At 44.7% G+C, this 24,689-nt stretch overlaps 1 protein-coding gene across 6 annotated transcripts in view; it reads right to left on the bottom strand.

The window, feature by feature from the left end:
• STK36 (serine/threonine kinase 36) overlaps positions 1-24,689 on the bottom strand; it is a 393,543-nt gene that overhangs the window by 129,630 nt on the left and 239,224 nt on the right. For all 6 annotated transcript variants that reach the window (XM_033944781.1, XM_033944780.1, XM_033944785.1 and 3 more), the window contains 2 exons: positions 16,818-16,916; positions 5,875-5,969 (listed from right to left, as the gene is read on the bottom strand). In XM_033944781.1, coding sequence (XP_033800672.1) covers positions 5,875-5,969; positions 16,818-16,916 — 194 coding nt within the window. The remainder of the gene's footprint in view (positions 1-5,874; positions 5,970-16,817; positions 16,917-24,689) is intronic.

Raw genomic sequence — 24,689 nt, 5'->3', positions numbered from 1 at the left:
GATATACAAATTCTAGGTGATGTTATTTCAAATGGTAAACTGCTTGAATTTTCACAGCTGCAACATAAATTTGGTCTTAATAAATCACAAAGCTATAGATGGTTGCAACTGAAGCAAGCCATTCAGGCAGGGTTCCCTGAATGGAAGATTCTTAATACGCAATATAGTTTAGAGTATGCTTTCGGATGGACTTCTTGGGTCACCAAGCCGCACAGTGCTACAAATTGATAAGCGGATATGTAAATAAAAAACCTAAAAATGGACTTAGGGACATTTGGAGTGTTGAGATCAAACATCAAATTGATGTATCTCAATGGCCACGAATTTGGTCTTGGAGGATGAGATGTACAGTGTCCGCATCTATGAGACAAACTTGGTTCTTTTTATTACATAGAGCTTTTTGGACCCCAGTTAATTACAGAAATTAGATAGCTCTAAGTCTAATACAGTGGTTCCCAAACCTGTCCTGGGGGACCCCCAGACAGTCAGGTTTTCAAGATATCCCTAATGAATATGCATGAGAGAGATCTGCATACCTGTCACTTCCATTATATGCAAATCTCTCTCATGCATATTCATTAGGGATATCTTGAAAACCTGACTGGCTGGGGATCCCCCAGGACAGGTTTGGGAACCACTGGTCTAATAGATGCTGGCATTGTAATCTTGAAGCAGGGACGTTAGATCATTTATTATTTTATTGTCCCTGTATTATGATCTTTTGGAAATCAATTTGGTCTCAAATTAATTGTCTATTAGAAAACCACGTAGCATTATCATACGATACAATTTTATTTGGTACATTAATGAGATCAAAAAGCCAAATATCATCAAATAACAATAAGCTTTTATTGATAATGATAGGAGTCGCCATACAACAGATCACTACTAATTGGAAAAACTGGAACAGACTAAATTATAATTTCTGGTGGAACTCGTTATGTCATATTTATAAAATGGAGAGAACAATAGCTATACAAAAGGGGAGTTATAATAAATTTAAAGAGATATGGGGGCCATTAGCTAAATATTGTAATGAATAGATGCCATTCTTACTCTATAAGTACAATTGTGAATGAAGGGATGGAAGGGTTTTAAAAAAAAATTTTTATTAAATGTTTAGTTTAAAAAAAAAAGGGAACAAATCTTTATATGATATTTTTGATTGAAATCTAGTTGGAAGGGAGGGGAGGGATTAAATTTTATTCAACGCTTTAATTGATAGTAATTCAAGTGATGTATTCATTTTCAATTGTTTAATAATTTTTGCACTTGTTGAAAGATGATAAAATGAATAAAGAATTTTCAAAAAAATTCAATTTGATTCTTATTTGGGGCATACACATTAAACAATTCCAGGGTATTATTTCCCATGCTCATTTTCACATGTACCCACCTACCCAAGGGATCAGAATCAATCAATTGAAAATTAGCTGTGCATTTTTTATTTATAAGTATGGCAACCCCAGCTTTTTTCCCAATTGCAGGGGCAAAAAAACTGTTTTACCCAACCCTCTTCCAACTTTTTTGACTCTGCCACAGATAGGTGTGTCTCCTGTATATAATATATATCAGCATTCTGTTGTTTTAAGAAGGCAAGCATTTTTTCTTTTTTATTTGATGATTAAGGCCATTAACATTTAATGAGAAAATTTTAATCTCCATTATAAATTATTAGTTTCAGATATGTAATCCAACCTGAATATTTAGATTTATTAAACTTAAGATGAATAGACACCATTACCAATAAAATTATCTCTATCCCATTATTTCTATCCTTCCCTCTCCCTCTCATCTCCCCTATGATTATTAATAGTGAAAACTTGGAAACGCACATGTTAGAACAGGTAGTGAAAAACCCCAACAGACTATAATAATACATTCAATTTGTATTAAATCATCTAACCTTATATTAATTTTGTCCCAATATCAAATTCTTAGTTGATTTTTCCTTGACTAATTATACATTAGCAAATAAAAAAAATAAAAAATATATAGATTAGCATAAAAAACCATCAAAAATCAAATACCCCCTAATTTATATTATACCAATTGTATTAATTTATTAATATTTATAAATATTTCATGACCTTTCATATAATTAATTTCAGCATATATATAATCTGTTGTAAAGTTAGTCTTTTTAACTACATTCCTTAAATTTTACTTATTATATTTTTATATTATAATATACTAGATTATATTATAAATCATATTATATTATATTCATATATGTTTGATATATAAGAAGTAGGTGAGATTCAATTCATATTCTCTGTACATTAATTATATTGGTTATAATGGTTATTAATAACCCCTATTGTAAACCTTGAACTCTTTTAATTAAATTAATTAATAAAATTAGGCCATAGGACTTAAACAGTAAAAGTAAAAACTTAGAATTGAGATTAAAACTCAAGTTATTAGTAGGCCTAATGCCCACACCCTAAAAGTTTTTCTCATATATTCAAATTGATCTAAGCATTTTACTGAGAAGACGATCTAAAATCTAAAAAAAAAAATCATCAAAGAAGAGTCCATCCATGACATCCTAGTGAAAGCATACAGCAAGAAAGTATCGGTGTTTCCCTTGCCCTCTGACATTTATCGAAAGAGAAGATGTAATCATTCAGTCAATTGCAAGAGAGATTGGTGTACTTAATACAGCCAAATGCAACAGCTTCCTTGGCGGCTTCTAATCCTTCTGGAGTTTATCTCTCTTTCTCCTTCAGCTTCTCCATGAATCTTTTCAATCCTTCTCCCATTAGAACCATGAGCCGAATTGTTTCACCTGATCGAGCTTTAAACTTCTTCTTGTTTTCTCCCAGTACAACTCCATAACCAGCACATTCCACTCTTGTCACAGTGGGATCATACCCGCTAGCCATCCAAGCTGTTGCAAACACTGTATGCTTCTCAAATTGATCCTCCTAGAAATCTGCACTTTGTATTCTAGCTTGAAAATCTCTCTCTACATTAAGACATCTTCTATTTCACCATTCATGACCTTTCAGACCATTCACAACATCTTTAAGCCGATCATTCATCAGAATCAATGCATCAGGGATACTATAGAATTTAACACCCTCCATTCTAGATTTTATAACTGGAGCCGTTTCAACATGTTCTCAAATTATGACCAGAGTTCTCTCCACCGTTACTATTCATATTTCTTGAGGTCACCGTTACTATTCAAATGTTCACACATGTAAACTGTCACTGTATTTCATATCAATCTCCGTACTTAAAATAATCAAAGATCAAAAACAGAAATATTAAAAACAGAACAACTGAGCATGCAATCAGATAATCATTGGTTGTTCATGTTGGTTTAAATATAGTTTCAGTTTTTCAGGTTCATCAAAATTAAGCGTTTTGTTATCCAGAGTGACCTTCATAATAGCAGGGTATATTTAACTATACCTCGTTCCAATTTCTCTTAATTGTGGCCTTAATTCCAGAAATTTTTTCTTCTTGTCAGCTGTGGCTTTCGCAAAATCTGGAACTATATGAATTCTGACATCCTGGCAACGTAAATTTGTATTCTCTTTGGCCAGACGTAAAATTTCTAAGACCTGTTGATGCCGTAAAAGTTTAAAAATTAGAGGACGTAGACCTTTTAGTTTATCAGGTCTTCTCATAGGTACTCTGTGCGCACGCTCAATCTCAACCGGAAACTTTGTCTTAAGTGGCAGTAAAAATCATGGAAGGATTGGTACACACCCAACTAATGGAATATCTTGACCAATTCTCTCTTCTGCATGAAACTCAATCTGGTTTTAGGCCTCTGTTTAGCATTGAGGCAGTAATTGCGGCTATCCTGGACAATTTGCATTACTTGTTCAGTAAGGGCCTCAATGCCCTGATCATGCAATTTGACATGAGCTCTGCCTTTGACTTAGTGGACCATGGAAAACTGCTACAATGCCTAGACGCAATTGGAATCAGAGGAGAGGTACTGAACTGGTTTTGAGGTTTCCTTATATCACACACCTACCAAATCCGTTTTAATCACGATCTCTCTGTCACATGGAGCAATCCATCTGGTGTGCCACAGGGATCACCACTATCTTCTTTGCTCTTCAATGTTTACATATCCTCATTGGATGCGCAATTGTCCTAGCTGGGAATAAAACTATTTAGCCACGATGACGACTTCACGATAATTATCCCATTCACTAACTCTGTCTCAGAAGTCACCCCCAAAGTAAAAGAAGTACTAAATCGGATGGAGCAATGGATGACGGAATTCAGACTAAAACTAAACTCAGAGAAAACAAAATTTTTCATAGCATTGCCACACCCACTTGACACTAAAGCATCAATGTCCATCAATAACCTTAGTTATCCCATTCAACCCACTATGAAGATATTGGGAGTAACACTGGACCAGAGCCTGACCATGAAAGACCAGGTAGACTCCTTGAGTAGAAAAATCTTTCTCACCCTCTTGAAGCTTCGGTCCATCAGAGCTTACTTCGATGCCTCATCATTTCGAATTCTGGTACAATCGCTTATACTGAGTGAACTCGATTATTGTAACATCGCCTACTTGGCACTCCCCCAGAAGAATATGCGACGATTGCAACTGGTACAAAATGCAGCGGTTAGACTACTTTGTGGACTGAAGAAGTTTGATCACGTAACACCTTTCTATTTATTGACTTCTACACTGGTTGCCGATGGAGGCACGTGTGAAATTCAAGTTTAGTTGTTTTTGCTTCATGGTACTTTATGGCTTAGCCCCTAAATATATAACAGACCTTTTCTCTTTCACAACCAACAGACGAGTAATTGTTCTAGATCTTTACCCCATAGTGCTGCTTGATGTGAGAAAAGATGTTGGTGGTGACTTAAATTTACAACCTCTAACTGGTGGAGAAACAAAATTCCATTATTCCACTCAATTTGTAACATCTCTAATCATTGTAAACCACATAGAACTTCACGGTCCTGCGGTATATAAATTGTTATTATTATTATTATTACTTTCGGAAGAAAATTTTCTAAGAAGGATATCAGCTTACCCTTCTCCACCCCTTCCGGTATCCCTAAGATCGGTAAATTGCCTCTTCTCATTCTGTTCGAGCAATCCTCCATCTCTCTGGTGAGTATGGCAATTTTCTCCCTATCTATTTTGAATTGCCTCTTTTCCAGTTCAATACTTTCCATACTTTTTTCTAGTTGATTTACTTTAATTTCCAATACTTCCATTCTTTTATTTAATGTTGAAACTTCTTCTTTCAAGTCATTCAGCTTTCTAGAGTTAATCAACACAATTTCCTTAAGTTCTTTAAGTATTTCATCGTCACATTTGCTATCCCTTGGTAGTGGAGACTTCGACGGAGTTGCTGGTTCAGGTTTAGACCTTTTTACGCTCCCTGAATTGGTAATCGTGGCATCAGCTTTACTTTGCTTTCCTGAAGCCATGCTAACTCATATACCCCTATTCTAAAGACAAAATTAAATTTTCTCTATATTTATTTTAACTTTAAAATGTCTGCAAGTGCGGAGCTCTTTCTCTACCCGACCATTCGCATGCACCACCAAGCCACGCCCCCCCAATCCTCCTTACTTCTGACCATCCTTCCTCCTTCAGACAGAGACACTTAACATCTTACTTCTGCCACCAGGCTGTTTGTACCCCCTTACCCCTTTTTAAAGTAGACCTCTTAAATTGATGTAAATCCATCTGCTTCCTCCTTCTAGCTAGGAAAATTTATAATTCCTTTACTCTGTGCTCTACTAAACATCTTGGCTTAGGTACCCAACTCCATATTCTTTCTTCCTCCAAGTCGAAATTCTCTAGTAGATAACTTTTGTTATGCATCTAATGGTTCTGAAGGAGGGAAGCAGAGGAGCAAGTGTACTCACTGAGCAGGAATAGTCTGCAACTGGAGGATTATCAGGGAGAAGAGATGCAGTGAACCCTCAGCTGCCTGGATCCGGGCTGACTCTGACATTTGGACCTGCCAACAAAAGAGAGAATAGATTATAAAGGCTGCCTCCTTTTATCAAATATTAATTCAGGTATGATATGATCAGGAGGCATTGCTGATTAAAAGATGCTTTTTAAACTTTATTTAATATTTATATACTGCTTCCCCAGTACTTTTTATTTATTTATTCAATTTTCTATACCGTTCTCCCAGGGGTGCTCAGAACGGTTTATGTGAATTTATTCAGGTACTCAAGCATTTGTCCCTGTTATTGAATGAAACTGCTGCAGGACACAGGTTTTAATCAAGAAGATAGAGGCAAATTCTACTGACAAGTCAAAAAAATTGTAAGACAATTGACTTAAAAAGTAAAACAATGGCAATGATATCTCTTAATTTACAATAAGAATCTGCAATTTAAACATTTATCTAAGGAAGGTGTCATTTGGCCTCAGTTCAGATAGCTAGCAAAGAAGCCAACCACGGGGAGGTGGGTGAGTTGCGAGAATATCTGCCTGCTGTCCCTGGATAACACCTGTTACGGTAAGTAACTGTGCTTTATCCCAGGACAAGCAGGCAGCATATTCTCAACATGTGGGAGACCTCCAAGCTAACCATAATGGGATGGAGGGAGAGTTGGCAATTTAGGAGAAAAGATTTCGCAAAACTGACTGGCCAAAATGGCTGTCACGCCTGGAGAAAGTGTCCAGACAGTAGTGAGAGGTGAAAGTATGAACTGAGGACCAAGTGGCAGCCTTACAGATTTCCTCAATGGGAATCGAGTGGAGGAAAGCAACAGATGCCACCTGTGGCCTGTGACTCGACCTGACAGGGAGAGACCAGCCTGAGCATAACAGAAACAGATACAAGCGGCTAACCAGTTAGAAATGGTCCGCTTAGAAACAGAGCGACCCAAGCAATTAGGGAGGAAGGCTCCAGGAGGAAGGGAGCCCGAAGGCTCAGACTGGAATTGTCAAAAGGACGGCCCAGGCTTCGCCAGAGCAGGTGGCTGGGTCTTAGTTTGACGCTGCTGCTGTTGCTGTGGCCGTTTCAAAGGAGGCCGAGAAAACGCAGGAGTAGATTTCTGCGGGTACCTCCAGAGAGGAATTTTGTATTGCCGAGTCGGAGGAGTTTTAGGCTTAAGCCTCACCAGAGAGGCGAAGGACCATTCGTGTTCCGAGAGGCGCTTAGTGGCCGCCTCAATGGAATCATCAAACAGCTCATTATACACGCTAGGGAGATTGGCAAGACGATCCTGGAGATTTGGATCCATATCCGCAATCCTGAGCCGGGTGAGGTGACGCATGGTGATCGCAAAGGACAACTCGAAGGCGTCGTAGGCCGCCTGAAACATATAGAGGCGGAGCTGGGAGAGCGTCTCCTCCAGAAGACGGAACTCCTGACGCCGAGAAGTCGGCACGTCCACCAGGAACGAGTGGAGGGCGTCCACACAGAACCGGAGATAGGACGTGAAAATAAAGTTATAGTTGAGGACACGGTTTGCCATCATTGAGTTTTGATAAAGACGGCGACCAAACTTGTCCATGGTATGTCCCTCCCGGCCCGGTGGGACAGCAGCGTACACCTTCGAGGGGTTGGACTTTTTCAAGAAAGAGTCAACCACCAAGGATTGGTGGGAAAGTTGAGAACTTTCAAACCCCTTGACCGGGATCGTCCGGTAATGGGACTCCAATTTGGAGGGAATGGCCGTAACCGCATAAGGCGTCTCCAGGTTCTGGAGGAATGTTTGCCAGAGAACCTGATGCAGAGGCAAGCGCAGCGCCTTACGGGGCGGATGAGTAACCCCCATCTCCGCCAGGTATTCCTGAATATAATGGGACTCAGACCGGAGGTCCAGGTTCAGGGCCTTACCCATGTCAGAAATGAAACGGGTAAAGGAGGGTTTCGAGAAGAAGACTCATCCACCTGAGGGGACCCTGAGCGAGATTTGGGGGCAGCAGAGAAAGAGGGAGAAATTTACCTCGAGTAGAATGCCAGAGCCTCGGAGTCTTGCGACTGGGAGATCGATGAAGCTCGACTAAACTGCCTCGGGGGCGTCGTGGAACGACCCCGTGGAAGGTGGATCGGGGAGGTTCCCGGAATCTGAGAGACCTGCCTGCGGGGCCTCGGAGAAGACGGGGAGAAGGAAAAATCCCCCCCAGGTTTCGAAGAAGACCCCTGAGAAACGGCCATCCTCAGCGAAGGGGAATGCAAACCAGAGTCCAATTCTAGGACAAGGGTATGCCTCATGGTCGGAGACCGGTCCCGAAGAGGCGAAGACCGCAGCTTTTTAGAAAGGGCAAGCCTCAACAAGGTAGCGGGTGAAAAACGGCCCCCTTTTACGAACCCTCGTAAAGTCACAGGCCCCGACTCTGGAGCCGACAAATCGCTCGAGGGGATCCTGCGAGTCTTGCGGACACGGCCCCGAGACACAAGAGAAGGAAGCTCAGGTTGGTCAGACCGGGGCTGGGTCAAGACTGAGGTCATAGGCATCGAGGCCGGGACTAGCTGGCTCACCACCGAGGAAAGCTGCGTGGTAAGGATAGCCTTAAGCATGTCCTCAAACATAGGCACCGAGACCAAAGGATGTTGGGTTGTAGATTCAGCAGTGCGCTCCTTTGGGGGTGACCTCGAGGAAGAGTATTCCCTACGTGAGGCATGCTTAGAATGAGGTCTCGAAGAGGCTGACGAGGCGGCACTCACATGAGACTCCGAGGGAGGCTTCTTTGCCGGCACACCTGAGGAGGAAAGAGGAGACTTACCCGAGGCCGGAGTAGAAGGAGGAGCTGAGGCTGAAGCCTTGGAGGCCGAGGGGGATCTTGAGGCCGAGGACTTCGAGGCCGAGGCACCCACTGGCAGTGCCAAGGCTGAGCTCGAGGCCTGTCCCGCAGGATCCATCGGGCCAAAGAGTTGGAGAATCTTGGCCACCCTCCTACGAAGAGCCCGTGGTTGCAAAGTCGCACAACGAGGACACGACTCAGCGCGGTGCTCCGCACCCAGGCACTCCACAACCAACGATGAGGATCGGTGATGGAGATTACACGGTTGCACTTAGTGCAGTTTTTAAAACCCGGTACGAGGCCGGGATTTAAGAAAAATTACGGCCGCAGCCCCGCGAGGCCAGGCGGCCTGAGCAAGACCGGCGACCCGTTCAAAAAGACACGAAAGGAAAATAAAGAAAAATAAAGATGCGAGCACAGCGACTAACCTGAAAATAAAATCAAATAAGCCGTGGTGTAAAAGGGACAACGAGATCGCACGAAGCAAGGGAGCAGTGCTTCTGGCTCCGCAGAAAACATAGAACTGAGGTCACGCTGAGGAGACGCATGCCCTAGGTCGGGCGGGAGGGGCACTCGCACATGCGCGGTCCAATCGCAAGCTTGAAGGTCTTCAAGCAAGTCTGCTTGCGAAAGCGTCCACTAGGGGGCTCTGTCAGTGATGTCACCTACATGTTGAGAATATGCTGCCTGCTTGTCCTGGGATAAAATTTTGCACACCTCCAAGGACCGTAAGAACTGATCCTGATCCCTCAAACCAGAGGAAGCAAAAGCAGGAAGCTGGATTTCCCGATTCATATGGAAAGTGGAAACCACTTTTGGAAGAAAAGAAGGAACAGTACACAGCATCACAGCGGAATCCATAATACGCAGAAAGGGATCTCTGCAGGAAAGAACCTGAAGCTCCAAAACTCTGCGGGCTGAAATAATAGCCACCAGGAAGCCCGTCTTGATTGTGAGATACATCAGAAATGCCTGCTCCAGAGGCTCATATGGCATGCAAGCCAGAGAGCAAAAAATCAGATTAAGATTTCAGGTCAAACAGGGAAGGTGCAACAGAGGCCAAAGCCATAGGGTGCCCCACAGAAAACGAGCTACATCCGGATGAACTGCAAATGAGCCACTCAAAGAAGGAGAGCCCATACACGAAAGACCACCATCCTGAAGAACCTCCAGAACCCGATGAATTGATGGAAGAGATGGGTCCACCTGTCTCAGGGCACACCAAGCCTAGCAACACCACCAAGCCTTTGCATAGTCTGTTACTGTGGACTTCCTTTTGCTGTGAAGCAGCGTGGCAATCATAACCGAAGAATAGCCCCGGATAGATAAAGCAGCAGACTCAAGAGCCATGCCATAAGACCAAAGTGGTCCAGATCCTGCATCGCAACTGAACCCTGTGTGAGAAGGCGAAAGTGATGAGGTAGCCAGAGTCCCCGATCCTGCTGGAGTCGAACTAAGTTGGCATACCATAGCCGCCTTGGTCAATTGGGTTCATCAAGAATCACCGGACCTTCATGGCCTTTTGGTACGGCCTGCAGGGGAATCCAGTAAATACTCACAGAAACTCCAGTTTGAAGTCATCCCTGAAGTCCTCCAGGATCCAGTGGTCAGAGGTAATGGCCTGCTATTCCACCAGAAAGGCTGACAACTGCCCCCCAATGAGTAGTGGAGGAAACCCCGGCCTGACATCAAAACTGTTTCTTTGTGGAAACCGCCGGTCGATTTCCTGTGGACTGCTGACAGCGAGATCCGCCAAAGTGCAGATGAAGAGGACCGTTGTCCCAAGGAAGAGTCCGAGAATTGACGAAAGCGCTTTGAAAGGATGAAAATTAGAATGCTCCGAACCCCTGAAGGGCGGGATCTCTACACAGACAGCGACTTGGGCCTGTGATCCTGCACAATAGCCATAAGGTCAACCAGGCCCTGGCCAAATAACAGTTGTCCCTTAAAGGGCAACTGGCTCAAGGGCATCTTGAAAGATGAATCTCCTGACCATTGCCTGACCAGAGCATTCTTCGAGCCGAACGAAAGAGGGCAAGCTTGGCAAAAACTTGTAAGATGTCGTACAAGGCATCAGCCATATAATCCACTCCTGAGAACAGAAAATCCAAGTCGCAAAGCGCCACTGTGGCAGCACCATGGCACAGCATAGAATAGCACACCCAAGCTACAAAAGGAGAGGCCAAGGACGCCTTGACACCAGCAGCAGCTGAATCAGACAGACACTTAAAGACAAAATCCACACATCTGTACTGAACATCCTTCAGGACTACTCCCCCATCACCGGGAAGAGATGTATGCTGGGTGAACTGTAACTCTTCTGACTGCCCCATCGGCCTGACCTCCAAGGCTGGAGACCTCCGCCACCCTCAGATACACGGCGCAGAGGCCTGGCGGAGGAATGCAGTCTAGTTCTGATCCTAGTTGCACCTCCAAGGAACTGCTCAGCCTGCACTCTACCCACTAGAGGACGAACCTGGGGTGAGCAAACTCCCAAGAAATGGTCCCTTAGCCCAATCTGAAATGCAGGCGGTCCAGGGGGCTTACTGACAAGCAGACATTTTCCAACAGTCTGCGAACTCCTGCAGTCAAGGATGTCCCCTACAGGAAACCTCCACATTATGAGGGTGAAAACCTCAGACAAAAAAATACTGAAATTACATAAAAGGAAACACAAGCAGAAAATATAAGCTCCTACAGCCTGGCTCATAGGAAGGAAGACTGAGGAACTGAGGTACAGTCATAGTGATGAGATATGAGAGGGAGGGGTTTAAGCCTCTCAATTTGAGGCGTTCTACAAAGTCCTGGCGGGTAGAAGGAAATAACCCACTGGTCCCGGAATAAAGTAGGATTGTACAAGAATAGGTAATTTATATACTGCCTTTCACAGCGGTCCCGCCCTTTCTCTAACGTCAGAGAAAGGGCGGGACCGCCGGAAGAGGAAGCAGCGCAGACGCAGGGCTCACAGAAGGGCCGGGACCGCCAAGAGGAAGCAGCAGGACAACGGTAGGAGCTTCTACATGATGGGGGGGGGGGTCGGGAGGCTGTGGGGGTGCGAGCGGTCCTTCGGGGTGGGGGTGCAGGTGCGGGTGAGAGTGCGTGCGAGTGGTCCTTTGGGGTGCGGGTGCGAGTGAGCGGTCCTTCGGGGTGGGGGTGCGAGCGGTCCTGCGGGGGGGTGAATCGGACGTCGAGGGGGAACTATGTAAAAAAAAAGTTGTAAAACGCGCTCACGCGTATAACGCGCAAGGTTATGCACGGTTTGTAAAAATCGTGTATAACGCGCGCGTTATATGCGTGAAAATACGGTACATAATATTTAAATCATTATAAAATATGAATATAAGTATGATATATTGTACTTAAAGTGTTCATGAAGAAAATCAAGTGTGTATTTATAAGATTATATGAATTTTCTGATACACTTGTTGTAATATGCAAAACTGAATAAAGAAATTTTAAAAAAATATACAAATAAAAGTTTGTTATTATTTGACGAAATTTGATGGATTCTGGGGTTTTTTCAAGGCAGATGACTTTATGCAATATCACTTCAGTACCAACTATACAAAAATAGACAAATATACCCCCTCCCTTTTTACTAAACCGCGATAGCGGTTTTTAACGCAGGGAGCTGCGTTGAATGCCCTGCGCTGCTCTTGATGCTCATAGGCTCCCTGCGCTAAAAAACGCTATTGCGGTTTAGTAAAAGGGGGCCATAGTGCAAAATATAGACAGCAGATATAAATTCTCAAAACGGACACATTTTGATCATTAAATTGAAAATAAAATCATTTTCCCTACCTTTGTTGTCTGATGATTTCAAGAGTCTCTGGTTGCACTTTCTTCTTCTGACTGTGCATCCAATATTTCTTCCCTTCTTTCAGCCTACTGTATGCTTGCGTTTGTCCAGACCTCATTCCCTCTCCCAACTATTTCTGCCTCGCTCCCTGCCCCCCTTCTTTCTTTCTGTATCCCTACTCCCCTTTCTTTCTGTCTATCTTTTCTCTCCATGCCCCCTTTTTTTCTTTCTGTCCTCCTGCCCCCCCTTTCTTTCTTTCTTTCTCTCTGCCCTCCCCCAAGCCACTGCTGCCGCCATCGGGAAACAGGCCCCCAAGCCACCGCCACCGAGTTCTGAGTTCTCCCTGCTTCCCGACGCTGTAAACAAATGCAGAAGCGCCGGGCCAACCAGCCTACCCCCCGATGTCAATTCTGACATCAGAGAGGAAGTTCTGGGCCAGCCAGGCAGTGATTGGCTGGCCTGGAACTTCCTCTCCAATGTCAGAATTTACATTGGGGGTGGGGGGAAGGCTGATTGGCCTGGTGCTTCTGCGTCCTGTTTACGGTGTTGGGAAGCAGGTAGAATGCGAAAGCAATGCAAGTCTATCATAGAGCCCGGGATGGGCTCCGCTATCGACTTGTGTTGCCTTTACGATCTACTGGTTGATCACGATCGACCTTTTGGGCACCCCTGCTGTGGGTGATTGGTAACCAATGATATTTGTATAAATAGTGGGTGACATGATCTTGCAAAGTGGAGTGTGGGAGGAGTCTAATTGATGTGTGAAGATAGATGCTCAACTGTGTTTCAACTGCAGACCTGTTGTAAGCATTTCTTTTCTCGACCAGATAAATTCCTTAGTAAAGAAATGTTTCTTTAGTTTGCGTATGCTGAGAAAAGTCAGGACACTGTTTTATCAAGAACATTATTTATTACTGGTACAATCCACTGTGTTGTTCCAGTTGGACTACTGTAATTCTATTTATTTGGGTATTAAACAGGGCAGTTTAGATCGTCTCCAGTTAATACAGAATACAGTGGCCAAACTTATTTTTTGAAAGAGAAAGTAAGACCATGTTTCCCCATTGCTGAGAAAACTCGATGGCTTCCGGTTCATCACAGGATATAGTTCAAGTGTGCATATGTGGTTTTCAAACTCCTTTATAGAATATTTGACTCTTTGATTCCCCTTAGTGGAAATTCCTTTAGATCCTGCTATTCAAGAATTACAATAATTCACAAATTAGCATTTACTTCTCTGAAAGGTATTAAATGCACTGGGAAGCTTAGTAAATCTTCTACTTTTAAATTGGTGAGAATTTGGAATGGACTTCCAGATTCTCTAAGACTGGTAGATCAATTATTTCAATTTTGAAAAAGTTTAAAAACCTGGTTGTTTTCATAATAGTTAATTTGATTTTAGCTGTCATATAGTAATTTTAAGCAATTCAACATACGTTTTTCTAACTTTTTCCATCCATCTAATCTAGCCAATTTCTGTTTTTATCCCACAGTTTTTACTTGTTATGTTTCATTTTTTTACAAACTGTAACCGAGTTGAGTTCCTTAGGGAGTAGATTCGGTATATAAAATGAAGATTAGATTAGATTAGAATTTTGAAGATGGTAGTAGTTTTCTAACTTCAACATTTTTTGTAACAATTTGATATTTAGGACTCAAGACAATCAGTTTTAGGAAACATTTGAGCACTAAAACTTATTTTTTGGCATTGGTCTCAGAACTCAAATCAGTTTTGGATAGAGGTAAAACTGCACTGTTGATTCAGTTGGATCCAAGTTCTACTTTTGACCTAGCTCAGTGGTCTTCAACATGCAGCCCTCAAAATCCTCCAATGCAGCCATCAAACAGTTGGCTGAAATGCTCTTTAAATCCTGTAAATGTATTCATTTCCATCTTAACCATTTGATATAGTAACTGCAAACAATCTCTTTATGGAATTTTCTACTATTGACAATCAAAAATAAAGAAAGATTAGGTTCTTACCTTTGATAATATTTATTCTGTGATAGGTGTTTTATCTCAACCTGCGAACCGGGTCTTGCAGAAAGCCCCAAGTCCAACTTTCCTTCTCACCCCCAGGTCCAACTCTCTCTCTTCCTCCCTTCCCCGGTTCTAATTCCTTCCCTCTTCCCTCCACTAGCACAATCCGACATCTCTCCCTGCACCCAAACTTGACCATAGCTTGCTCTCCCCCTCCCCCCCCCGCATCAGACCACAGTTTACACTCCCCACCCACACCCCACATATCTTCAAACTTTGAAGACAGTCTTTGTCCTGCATAGAGAGCTGCACGGGAATGGGGACGACGGGGATCCCGCGGGTTTCCCCCTAGGATCGCGGGGATCCAGTGGGGACGCCCCCTAGGGTTGCGGGGTTCCTGCGGGGTAACTTGGATGTACTCGCGAGGCTCATCTTCTCTCTACCTTCCCTGCCGCAGCACACAGCCGATCGGAAGTCTTCCACGATGTCAATGCTGACGTCGAAGGGAGGGCTTAAGCAAAGCCCTCCCTTCCTCCAACGCCAGCGCTGACATCGGGAAGACTTCTGGTCAACTGTGTGCTGCGGCAGGGCAGATAGGGAAAGGCAGTGGTGTACCAAGGGGGCGGGGCGGGGAGGACAGTCCGCCCCGGGTGCAGCCTTAGGGGGGGTGCACAGCTGGCCAGGTCCCCTTACTTTTGTGGCGCTTCCCCCAATCGACCGACAACAGGCCCGGTCTGACAAACCTCCCTGCTCTGTAGCTGCAAATCTAAATTACCTTCTTACAGCAGCTTCAAAACTCCAGCTACTGTAAGAAGGTAATTTAGATTTGCGGCTACAGGACAGGGAGGTTTGTAGGACCGGGCCTGTTCTGTTGTCGGGCGGGCGGGGAAGCACCATGAAGGTAAGGGGCAGGGAGAGAGAAAGGGAGGAAAGGTGGAGTGGAGAGGAAAAGACGCTTAAGGGAAATGGGTAAAACTGAGGGGGGAGAAGGACGCTGAAAGCACTGGGGAAGACAAAGGGGTGGAGAAGGACGTGCGGGGAAGGAGGGGCCGGGTATACCTCCTGCCATTTGTGGTTGCGGGAGGGGGGAACAGTTTTTTTGACAGGTCTGGCTGTCTTTTATTCATTTTTTTATGGGACAGATATTTTGCATGTGTAACACATATTTTGCATGTGTGCTGAACACCCCCCACACTCCCACCCACCCACTGAACACCCGACCTGCGCTTAAAAATATGGCAGGAGGGATGCCCACTCCCTCCTGTCATCAGTCCCTCTCCCCCCCAAACAAACGGCAGGAGGGATGCATACTCCCTCCTGACAGCGGACGCCACTCCCACTCCCCCTCCCTGTACCTTTAACAGTTGAAAGCAGGAGGGGTGCTCAGTCTCTCCTGCTCCTCTGGACTCCTGCGCAGCAATGCAGGGATTAGGCCCCACCCACATGTGTCATGTGATGCACAGGGAGGAGGTCTAAGGCCCTGATTGGCTCAAGTGCCTCGGGCTTCTCCCTTGGGAGGGGCCAGAGGCACCTGAGCCAATCAGGGACTTCCTTAGAGAGGAGTCTAAGAAGCCCCTGATTGGCCAAAACAATCACAAGATGCAAGGGACGAGGCCTAAGGCCCACATTGCTGCACTGGAGTCCGGAGGAGCAGGAGGGATTGAGCACCTCTCCTGCTTCTACCTGTTAAAGGTAGGGGGAGTGGGAGGGAGCGTTTGCTGGCAGGAGGGAGTGGGCATCCCTCCTGCCATATTTTTAAGCGCGGGATGGGTGTTCAGGCGCTGGGGCATTCGGCCGGCTGTGGGTGGGGGAGGAGGGGGCCATTGGCAGTAGGGTGGTTGACAGGAGCCCCGACAGCAGTGACAGGAGGCTGCTTCTCCTGTCACTACTGTCAGGGCTCTGTCCTGACTCAATTGCTCACTGAGCGATTGAGTCAGGGAGTTTGCATGTAAATGATTTGCACCTCCGTGGAAATCATTTGCATGCAAAAAAGATAGTGAATCAATCTCTGTTTTTATATCGGCTAGAGAATCGGCCAACAGCGATTGAATCGCTGTCTTTAGTGAATCTGGGCCTAAATAGAGATTCACATCAAAGCTTGAATTACCTTGTAATTAAAGCAGCAAAATTCAGGACTTAGCAACCTAACACTTCCAGCTGTCCCTGCTGGGATCTACTGCTGTTGGAAGCTGCCATCAAAGTCGCCACTGTCAGATATGTTCGAAGCACTGAGGTCTGGAAGTGAGGGAACAGGAGGGGCAGTTTGGAGAAAGGAGGAACTAGAGGTCAGGTGTTAGGGATTTTTCTTCTCATGCTTACCTTGCCTTGTAGGAGCAGCACCATGGAACTTATCACCTGAGGATCCCTTTCCAGGAGTCCACAGAGTTCTAAGTGGACATGGCAACAGGAATAAAGAACCTGACAAAGGTGGGGGAAAAGAAAAGATTAAGATACTAGTTCAAAATATATAAATTCAACTCTGAATAAGTTAGTTTAGTGATGAGGTAATATACAGAAATAAAACAAAACATAATGGAAAAAAGGTGATACCTTTTTTATTGGACTAAATATATTTTTGATTAGCCTTCAAAGGTAACCCTTCCTCATATCCATATCAGAAATAAGCAAATATCTGCATATATAAGTAGAGTTACCATATGGCTCCAGAAAAAAAGAAGACGGATTGAAACATCCAGGTTTTACTTCCATTGCTTTCAATGGAAGTAAAACCCAAATGTCTCTGTCCTCATTATTTCCATTGATTTCAGTGGAAGTAAAACCCAGATGTCTTAATCTGTCCTCCTTTTTCTAGACCACTCAACCCAGCAGTATAAATAGCTAAATCACAAAATATATATATGTAATACCACTTATTTCAAACAGTACACATTAGTGTTCCTAGCCCTTAAAAATTTTTTAGTCTTTCATTCGGGCTTATTTTTCAGTCTTTCATTCGGGCTTATTTTCATTCGGGCTTATGAGAGGATAAAGAAGGGCAAAGGTCCTCTCTCCAGTGTTCAGCAGCCAGCCAGCCCAGATCAACTAAATAGCCTGGAACCCATGGAAGTGGAGATTGTAGCTCCTGGCCAGGAAGCTGAGGCCATGCCTCAGGATGAAGAAATGGACATTGGTGAACAGTGAGCCTTTGTTTGGCAATGCTTTGGTGGCCCTGATGCAGCGGATTAGACAGTTCCCACGAAACGCTGGCCGCGTTGGCAGACAGGCATTGGCCGACTGGCATTAAATGTTTAGAGAAGCTCCGTCAGTGAAGATTGCCAGTAATAAGATAAGTTTTTGGTCTATTTTTTCAAATAATAGAAACAAGTGCACATTATTTTGGGTATAGTGCTGAAGAATATTAAGTGGCTCTGAAGTAATTATTTATTCACAGAAGTTAGATGAAAGGTTTGATTAATAAGCTTTGAAAAAACACAAAAAAACAATTTAGTGGGCCAATGATTGGAGCAGGAGTGGTAACACTACGCGGATCATCTCAGTCTGTGATGTAATGGCTGTGCGTTGGCTCCGATTCTGAGGCCCCAAAAATAAGCCCGAATGAAAGACTGAAAAATAAGCCCGAATGAAAGACTAAAAAATTTTTAAGGGCTAGGAACACTAATGTGTACTGTTTGAAATAAGTGGTATTGCATATATATATTTTGTGATTTAGCTCCTTTTTCTAGAACCCTTTATATAAGTGATATATACAAGCATTCCAATAGCAATCTCACAGGAAGAGGGAAGGAGTGGGTAAGGTGAGAAACAAGGGGAGAGATGGACAAAGGGTGTCAAAGCAGTATAATTTTATGGTTTGCAATGTGATAGAAAATCCAGGTTTTTGTTAAGTTTTGTCTGGTGGGTGTCAAAATATTTTATCACTGATTTCAAAGGTCTTACAATTCTTGGATTATCTTAAAACGAAAGATTAGGAGAAGATTCTCTAATGTTTGTGGTAAAATCCGACCAGCTGCTATTGTAATGGTTTCAAAAAGGCGAGTCATTCTTGTACACTGGCTATGAGATCATCTAGGCCCTTGTGAAACATCATGCATCCCCCTGAACGGGAGACTAGTCAGTGCTGTCTGATCCAAAGCATATGATGGGTGGAGATTGAAAATGCTGAGACTTTTATCATGACTCTGATTATCATGGAGTGCATCTGCTATGTAATCTATTCCAGCTAACACAAGCTGTGGCAGGGGCTCAGACTCTGTCAGGCTCTGATTTCATATCCTGGAATGACAGACACATGCCACGAAGGAGGCTGCGGCTGCAGCCTTATTTCCTAAGATTAGAGTCTCAAACTGCCTCCTAAGGACCATATCTACTTTGCAGTCCTGCAGATTCTTTAAGACCATGCCTCCCTCACTAAATCGGGAAGCAGCTACTAGGGAATCCACCTTTGGCATAGCAAACATTGGCTGGAATTCCTGTCCTATGTGATACAGTTTAGGCATGGTTTTAGCCACCTGAAGGGAGCCTTCGGGGTTCTCAGGGCTATGTGACTAGGATCATCCTGATGTCTGGGTGCCAAGGAAAAGACTTGGGTTGAGCCCGGCTCCACTCAGAAGAGAACACTGAGTTCCTGCTGGGGCTGGCTACGAGCAGCCTATTTTAAGCACTGCCTCCTGCTGACCAGCTGCCAATTTGGGTAAGGAAGAGAGAAAGGGAGGTAGGGGTTCGCAGCTCAGGATCGCTACCTGCTTCAGAACTGGAGGGAGGGGGGGTTTGTAGCTCAGGTCAGCTGCTGTTTCAGGGAAGAAGGGAGGAAATTGAGATCTGGCTCCTTGTACAGTACTGTACAGTAACTGTCAGGCAACTAGAAAAACAGTTATCTGGCCTCCACCAATCTCCATGGGTTCTGGATAACTGAGGTTCTACTGTAAATGTGTAGTCAAATACGGTTCTGTGAAATATAATTTTCAAACCTCCAGTCACCTTTATTTACTAGTAAGAGGAAACTTCAAGTGTAGATAAGCGAAACGACGCCCGACGCCACTCTAGCAGGAGAGATCGGCTCTGTATCTGCTCTCTCAGAGCCCTGCTCCCTCCAGCCTCTGGGGACTGCCGAAAAAATAAAAAAGAAGCTTCCTGCCTGTACAGGACTGTTTGGGCTGACTCTGCCCGCTTTGCTTTCGGATTCCTCCCCACCGTCTGATTCATCTTCAGCCCTTTGAGGGCTGCCGAAAGTTTCTCCCCCAGCGACATTTCCAGGCAGAGGAAGGAGGAATCTTTCATCCATCTTGTCTCTCCTTCCTGTGCCCATTGCCGCTCTAGCAGAAGGGATCGGCTCTGTATATGCTCTCTCAGAGCCCTGCTCCCTCCAGCCTCTGGGGACCACTGAAAAAGCTTGCTGCCTATGCAGGATTTTTGGGCGTCTCTGCCCGTTTCAGTACTGGTTTCCTGGATTCCTCCTCAGCCCATTGAGGGCCGTCAAAAGCTCTCCCCTCAGCGACTCCTCAAGGCAGAGGAAGGAGGAAGCTCTCCTCCATCCTGTTCTCTCCTTCCTCCACCTCACACCTCTTAAGCTTGAAGGATTGTTTTTGATTTACCTTAAGGGGGCCTCATGCTATGCCTGACCTTGTTCATAGTTCTCACTCGATACTATCCAGTTGCTAAGTGCGTTCATTGTTAAGTTTTCTCCTACCTATATGCTAAGTTCCACTTTGGTTTTGCTAAGTTTGTCTAAGTCTTCTCCCTTCTTAGTTGCCTAGATCCTCCCTGCCTCACTCCCTCAGGTGAGGACCGGATATCAGCTGGGCATATTCCTAAATTTCACCCTGATTAGACGCCCAGCCCAGGCCCCCGCACAAAACACCGCTAAGGATCGGGCTCTGCTACCTAGCTCTTCCTCCAACCAAGCCCTCCTATTAACCATCTCTCATAGATTAAACAAGTCCCTAGTTCTCCCCTGTGTCCACACCGAACCTTTCTTCCATTCCGAATCTACTTACACGCGTATTCAAACAGGTCCTGCCTCCCCACCCCCAAAGGCTCCCCAATTCTCACCATGAAGCCACCCTCGTGGCTCTTTCTCCTTCTACTCGGCTCTTCTCTCAACACCACCCTCTGCTTAATACCTCCCTCTCCCAACCTCCTCAATTCCGCAAGTGTCAGTAATATCTGCCCTGGCCTCAGAATCCCCATGCTGATAAGCACCAGAAACCATCCCTCCAAAAAAAACCCTCGAAGAACCAACCTCGCCTCTCTAAAGCCTGTTCCCCCCGCTAATCTCCCAAACCTCGCCTTCGACTCTCTCACCCCAGTCCCAACACTTTATTGCAACGCCAGATCCGCATGCAACAAGATCCAAATTCTGAAGGATATACTCGAGGATTCTGACCCTGGATTCCTATGCATCACGGAATCATGGATTACAAAAGATGACCTATTTACACAAAACGAACTCTGCTCCCACGGCTACCAAGGCCTCTTCTCTCCCAGAACTAACCGTAAAGGAGGTGGCCTGGCATTTCTCTACAAATCATTCTTTGATGTCCAGCTCCTCGAAAAGGGTAATCACACCTCACTTGAATATATGCTAGCCTCTGTCAACGACGAACTCCACCCTCATCCACTGGGTATCCTGCTTCTATATCGCCCACCTACCCCTTGGAACAAATCCTCCAAACTCGTCCTTGAGACTATAACATATGCCTTCCTCAAATTTCAAAGATTACTGATTATTGGGGACATCAATCTCCACCTAGACCACCTCACCAGCAAGGACACAACCAAATTTATCAGCTTCCTCACCTCCCTTGGCTTCCCCCCCCTGCACCATCCCCAACCCACACACTAGCCCTCATTAGTTTCCTCGATCTTACCGCCCACAAAACTTCAGCCGGTGATACTCGCTGGGAACATGTACCCTGGTCTGATCACCTCTTAGGGGCCTTCTGTCTCCCCATTTTCATGTCACCATTTGGGGCTCCATCCCGCACTTCCAATTCCATTACCTTCCGCAAAAAAATTCCGAATGATCTGTTCTGGACTAAATTTCTCAACCTGTTCTCCTCCATTCCTAAGCTTGCAGATTCAGAAACCAACTGGCATAACTGGGTCGCACTCTCCGAGTCCACTTATCACTCCCTCGCCTCTCTTTCCACTAAAACCATCTCCTACTCCCGTAAGGCCCCTTGGTACCTCCCTTATCACAGAGAACTAAAGCAGAAATGTCGAGCCCTGGAGCGCAAATGGAAAAAATCAAAATCCCCTATAGACAGACAGTCCTGGAGAGTCAATATCATGTCTTACAATACAGTACTAAAAAAAGCAAGACAGAACTTCTACGGAGACAAAATCTCCAGATCCAACAACCAGTAGTACTCTATTCAACATCTGGCATTCCTTAACTTCCAAAAAAGGCTCCACCTTGGTCCCCTCCTCCCCCTCAGCCGATGTTCTGGCAAGATTCTTCAACGAAAAGATCACTACCTTGAGATGCTCCTTCCTACCTACAGTCTCCTACAACTCTCTGGTGCTCTCCAACTCCAATTCTACCCTAACGGTCTCCAACCCCACCCCAGTCGACAGATTCTGGACCACCTTTAAGCATGTATCCAAATCCCTGGTCCTCAAACTCTGCCTCAAACTGAAATCCTGCAACTGCTCCTTAGACCCCATTCCCCTCCTATCTATACGAGAAAATTCCCGCACAGGCCATCACATCTATTACCGAACTCATAAACTCCACCCTATACTCGGGCCTTTTCTCCCCAGAAATGGGACACATTGCCCTAACCCCACTACTGAAAAAATCTGACCTAGACCCTTCCACACCATCCAGCTATCGCCCAATAGCAAATATCCCTTTCCTAACCAAGATGCTAGAGTCCATTATATCTACCCAACTCTCATCATATTTAGAGAGATTCTCTATTCTCCTACTTTACCAATATGGCTTTCGCCCAAACTTCAGCACCAAATCCCTACTGACCTCCTTAATCTCAAAGGTTCAACTACTTCACTCTCAAAACAAGTTCGCCATCCTCCTACAATTCGACTTTTCTGCTGCTTTTGACGTTGTTCATCATGATATCTTAGTCTACCAACTCTCTGAGATAGGCATTAACTCCACAGTCCTAGACTGGTTCTCAAAATTCCTACGTTCTCGTTCTTACACTGTCAACATGAATGGCACCTCATCTGCCCCTGGAAACCAATATGTGGAGTCCCACAAAGCTCACCTCTATCTCCCATTCTTTTCAACATCTATATGGACTCCCTAAAACTCCTCCATCTATCCCCCCTAGAAACGATTTACACTTATGCTGATGACATCCTCATCCTCCTCAAAACCGACCCAAACCTTACCAACTTCTCAGAGAACATATCCTCCTGTATAACGAACCTCCAATCCTGGGCTCATACTGTGCAAATGAAACTGAACGAGTCCAAAACTAAACTACTTTGGCTCGGCCCAAAACTAGATCAACTACCCACCTCCATCCCACTGTCCTCTGGCTCCACTCTGCAGCTTGAGTTCTCAAGCAATGTCTTGGGCATCATCATTGATTCTACTTTGTCCTTCAACGACTACCTCAATTCCTTGGCAAAAAAATGCTTTTTCAGCCTTCACATGCTGAGGAAAGTAAGATCCTGTTTCTATCAAAAACACTTTACCGTCCTTGTCCAATCCATCATCCTTTCCAGATTGGACTATTGCCAACTCAATCTACCTAAGCCTTACCAAGAAAAACCTTCATAGACTTCAGCGGATTCAGAATGCCGCGGCTAAGCTTATCTTCGCAAAAAGTAAATTTGACCATGTCTCACCGCTCCTGTCCAAGCTTCACTGGCTTCCGATAAACGCCAGGGTCCACTTTAAATGTGCCTGTCTAACTTTCAAAATCCTTCACGGCATCCTCCCTCCCTTTATCCACTTTCTTGGAACTCCTCAAATCCTAATACCACCAGACCCACCCACAAACGAAAACTATCCTTCCCTTCATTAAAAGGCATTTCCCGTGCAGGAAAACTAGGGACCTCTCTCCCCTTCAGAATCACTGAGCTCTGGAACAACCTTACCTCCCCTCTTCGGAACCTGAGCTCTCTCCAACTCTTCCGCAAACATCTGAAAATCTGGCTATTCTCAAACATGTAATACTTACTCCTTCTCTGGCATTCTAAGCTCTCCTAATATTCTTCTCACTTTATCCTTTAATCTTCATTGGAGTTCCTTTCTCTCCCAACTCTTGTAAACCGTGCCGAGCTCTACGACTGTGGAGAGGATGCAGTATACAAACCTAAGGTTTAGTTTAGTAACACTGGGAGGACATGGTTTGCAGAGGATCTATCTTTAGTTCTTGAAGGGACTCCAGCAATGCAGAAGACTTTAAAAAGTCAGTGAACAGAGGGACACTCTCCCTGATCTATGGCTAAGCTTGCCCCCTGGTCTTAATAACATAATAGCGAATTTCTAGACTGCATAGCCATTAGTTCAATGTGGTTAACAAAAGATTATGCTATGGGAAAATACAATATTAATGAGATGCAAAGGAATTTAGCTAGTCAGGAATTTGGAGAAAAGAAAAGTCTTCAAAAGTTTTCTATAGTGTTTATAGGATATGGATCTGATCAATAATGGATGAAAATCTTTGTCATAAAAAGCAGCCTGATAAGAAAGACAATGCCCAAGATATCTCTTACTTTTACAACCCTTTACGGAAGGGAACATAAATAGGAGGTTTCTTTTCTCCCCGGGGGTAGCATCACTTTGGAATAATAAAGAGATTAAATCTGAGCCTTTGTCTTCCAAGACTCTGGCCGATGGACCATCAGCCTCCGCTCTCAAGGAAAATGTACTCTGAGTATCCAGAGTGGCCTGCATGCTGGCCATTCACCAGTGGACCTGACTGCATAAGCCTGCCAGAGATTAATGAACTCTGGGGTAAAGACTTGAAAGGGCAACTCTCCTTGTCTCTTAGGGTGGAGCAAATGTTTTTTCTTGGGCTGCAAAGCATCTACACCCTTACGATGCACAGGATGCTGTCCCGGGGCTCATTCCCATTGATAGGACCATCTGCCTTTCTTCAGCCCTAGAGGTCTGTGGAGGGGCTAAGCCTGAAGCTCCTGTTTCTCTATACCATGCTGCGTGGCACAAGAGTGCTCCTCAGCCACCCATCCAGTGCAAATACGACATGATATAGGGGTATTAGGGTTTGAGAACATCCCTATCAGTTTTGAGGC

This window comes from Geotrypetes seraphini, chromosome 5, assembly GCF_902459505.1.
Source record: "Geotrypetes seraphini chromosome 5, aGeoSer1.1, whole genome shotgun sequence".
Classification (NCBI taxonomy): Eukaryota; Metazoa; Chordata; class Amphibia; order Gymnophiona; family Dermophiidae; genus Geotrypetes; species Geotrypetes seraphini.
The sequence above is the reverse complement of the archived record's forward strand: the minus strand, read 5'-3'. Positions and strand labels throughout refer to the sequence as shown.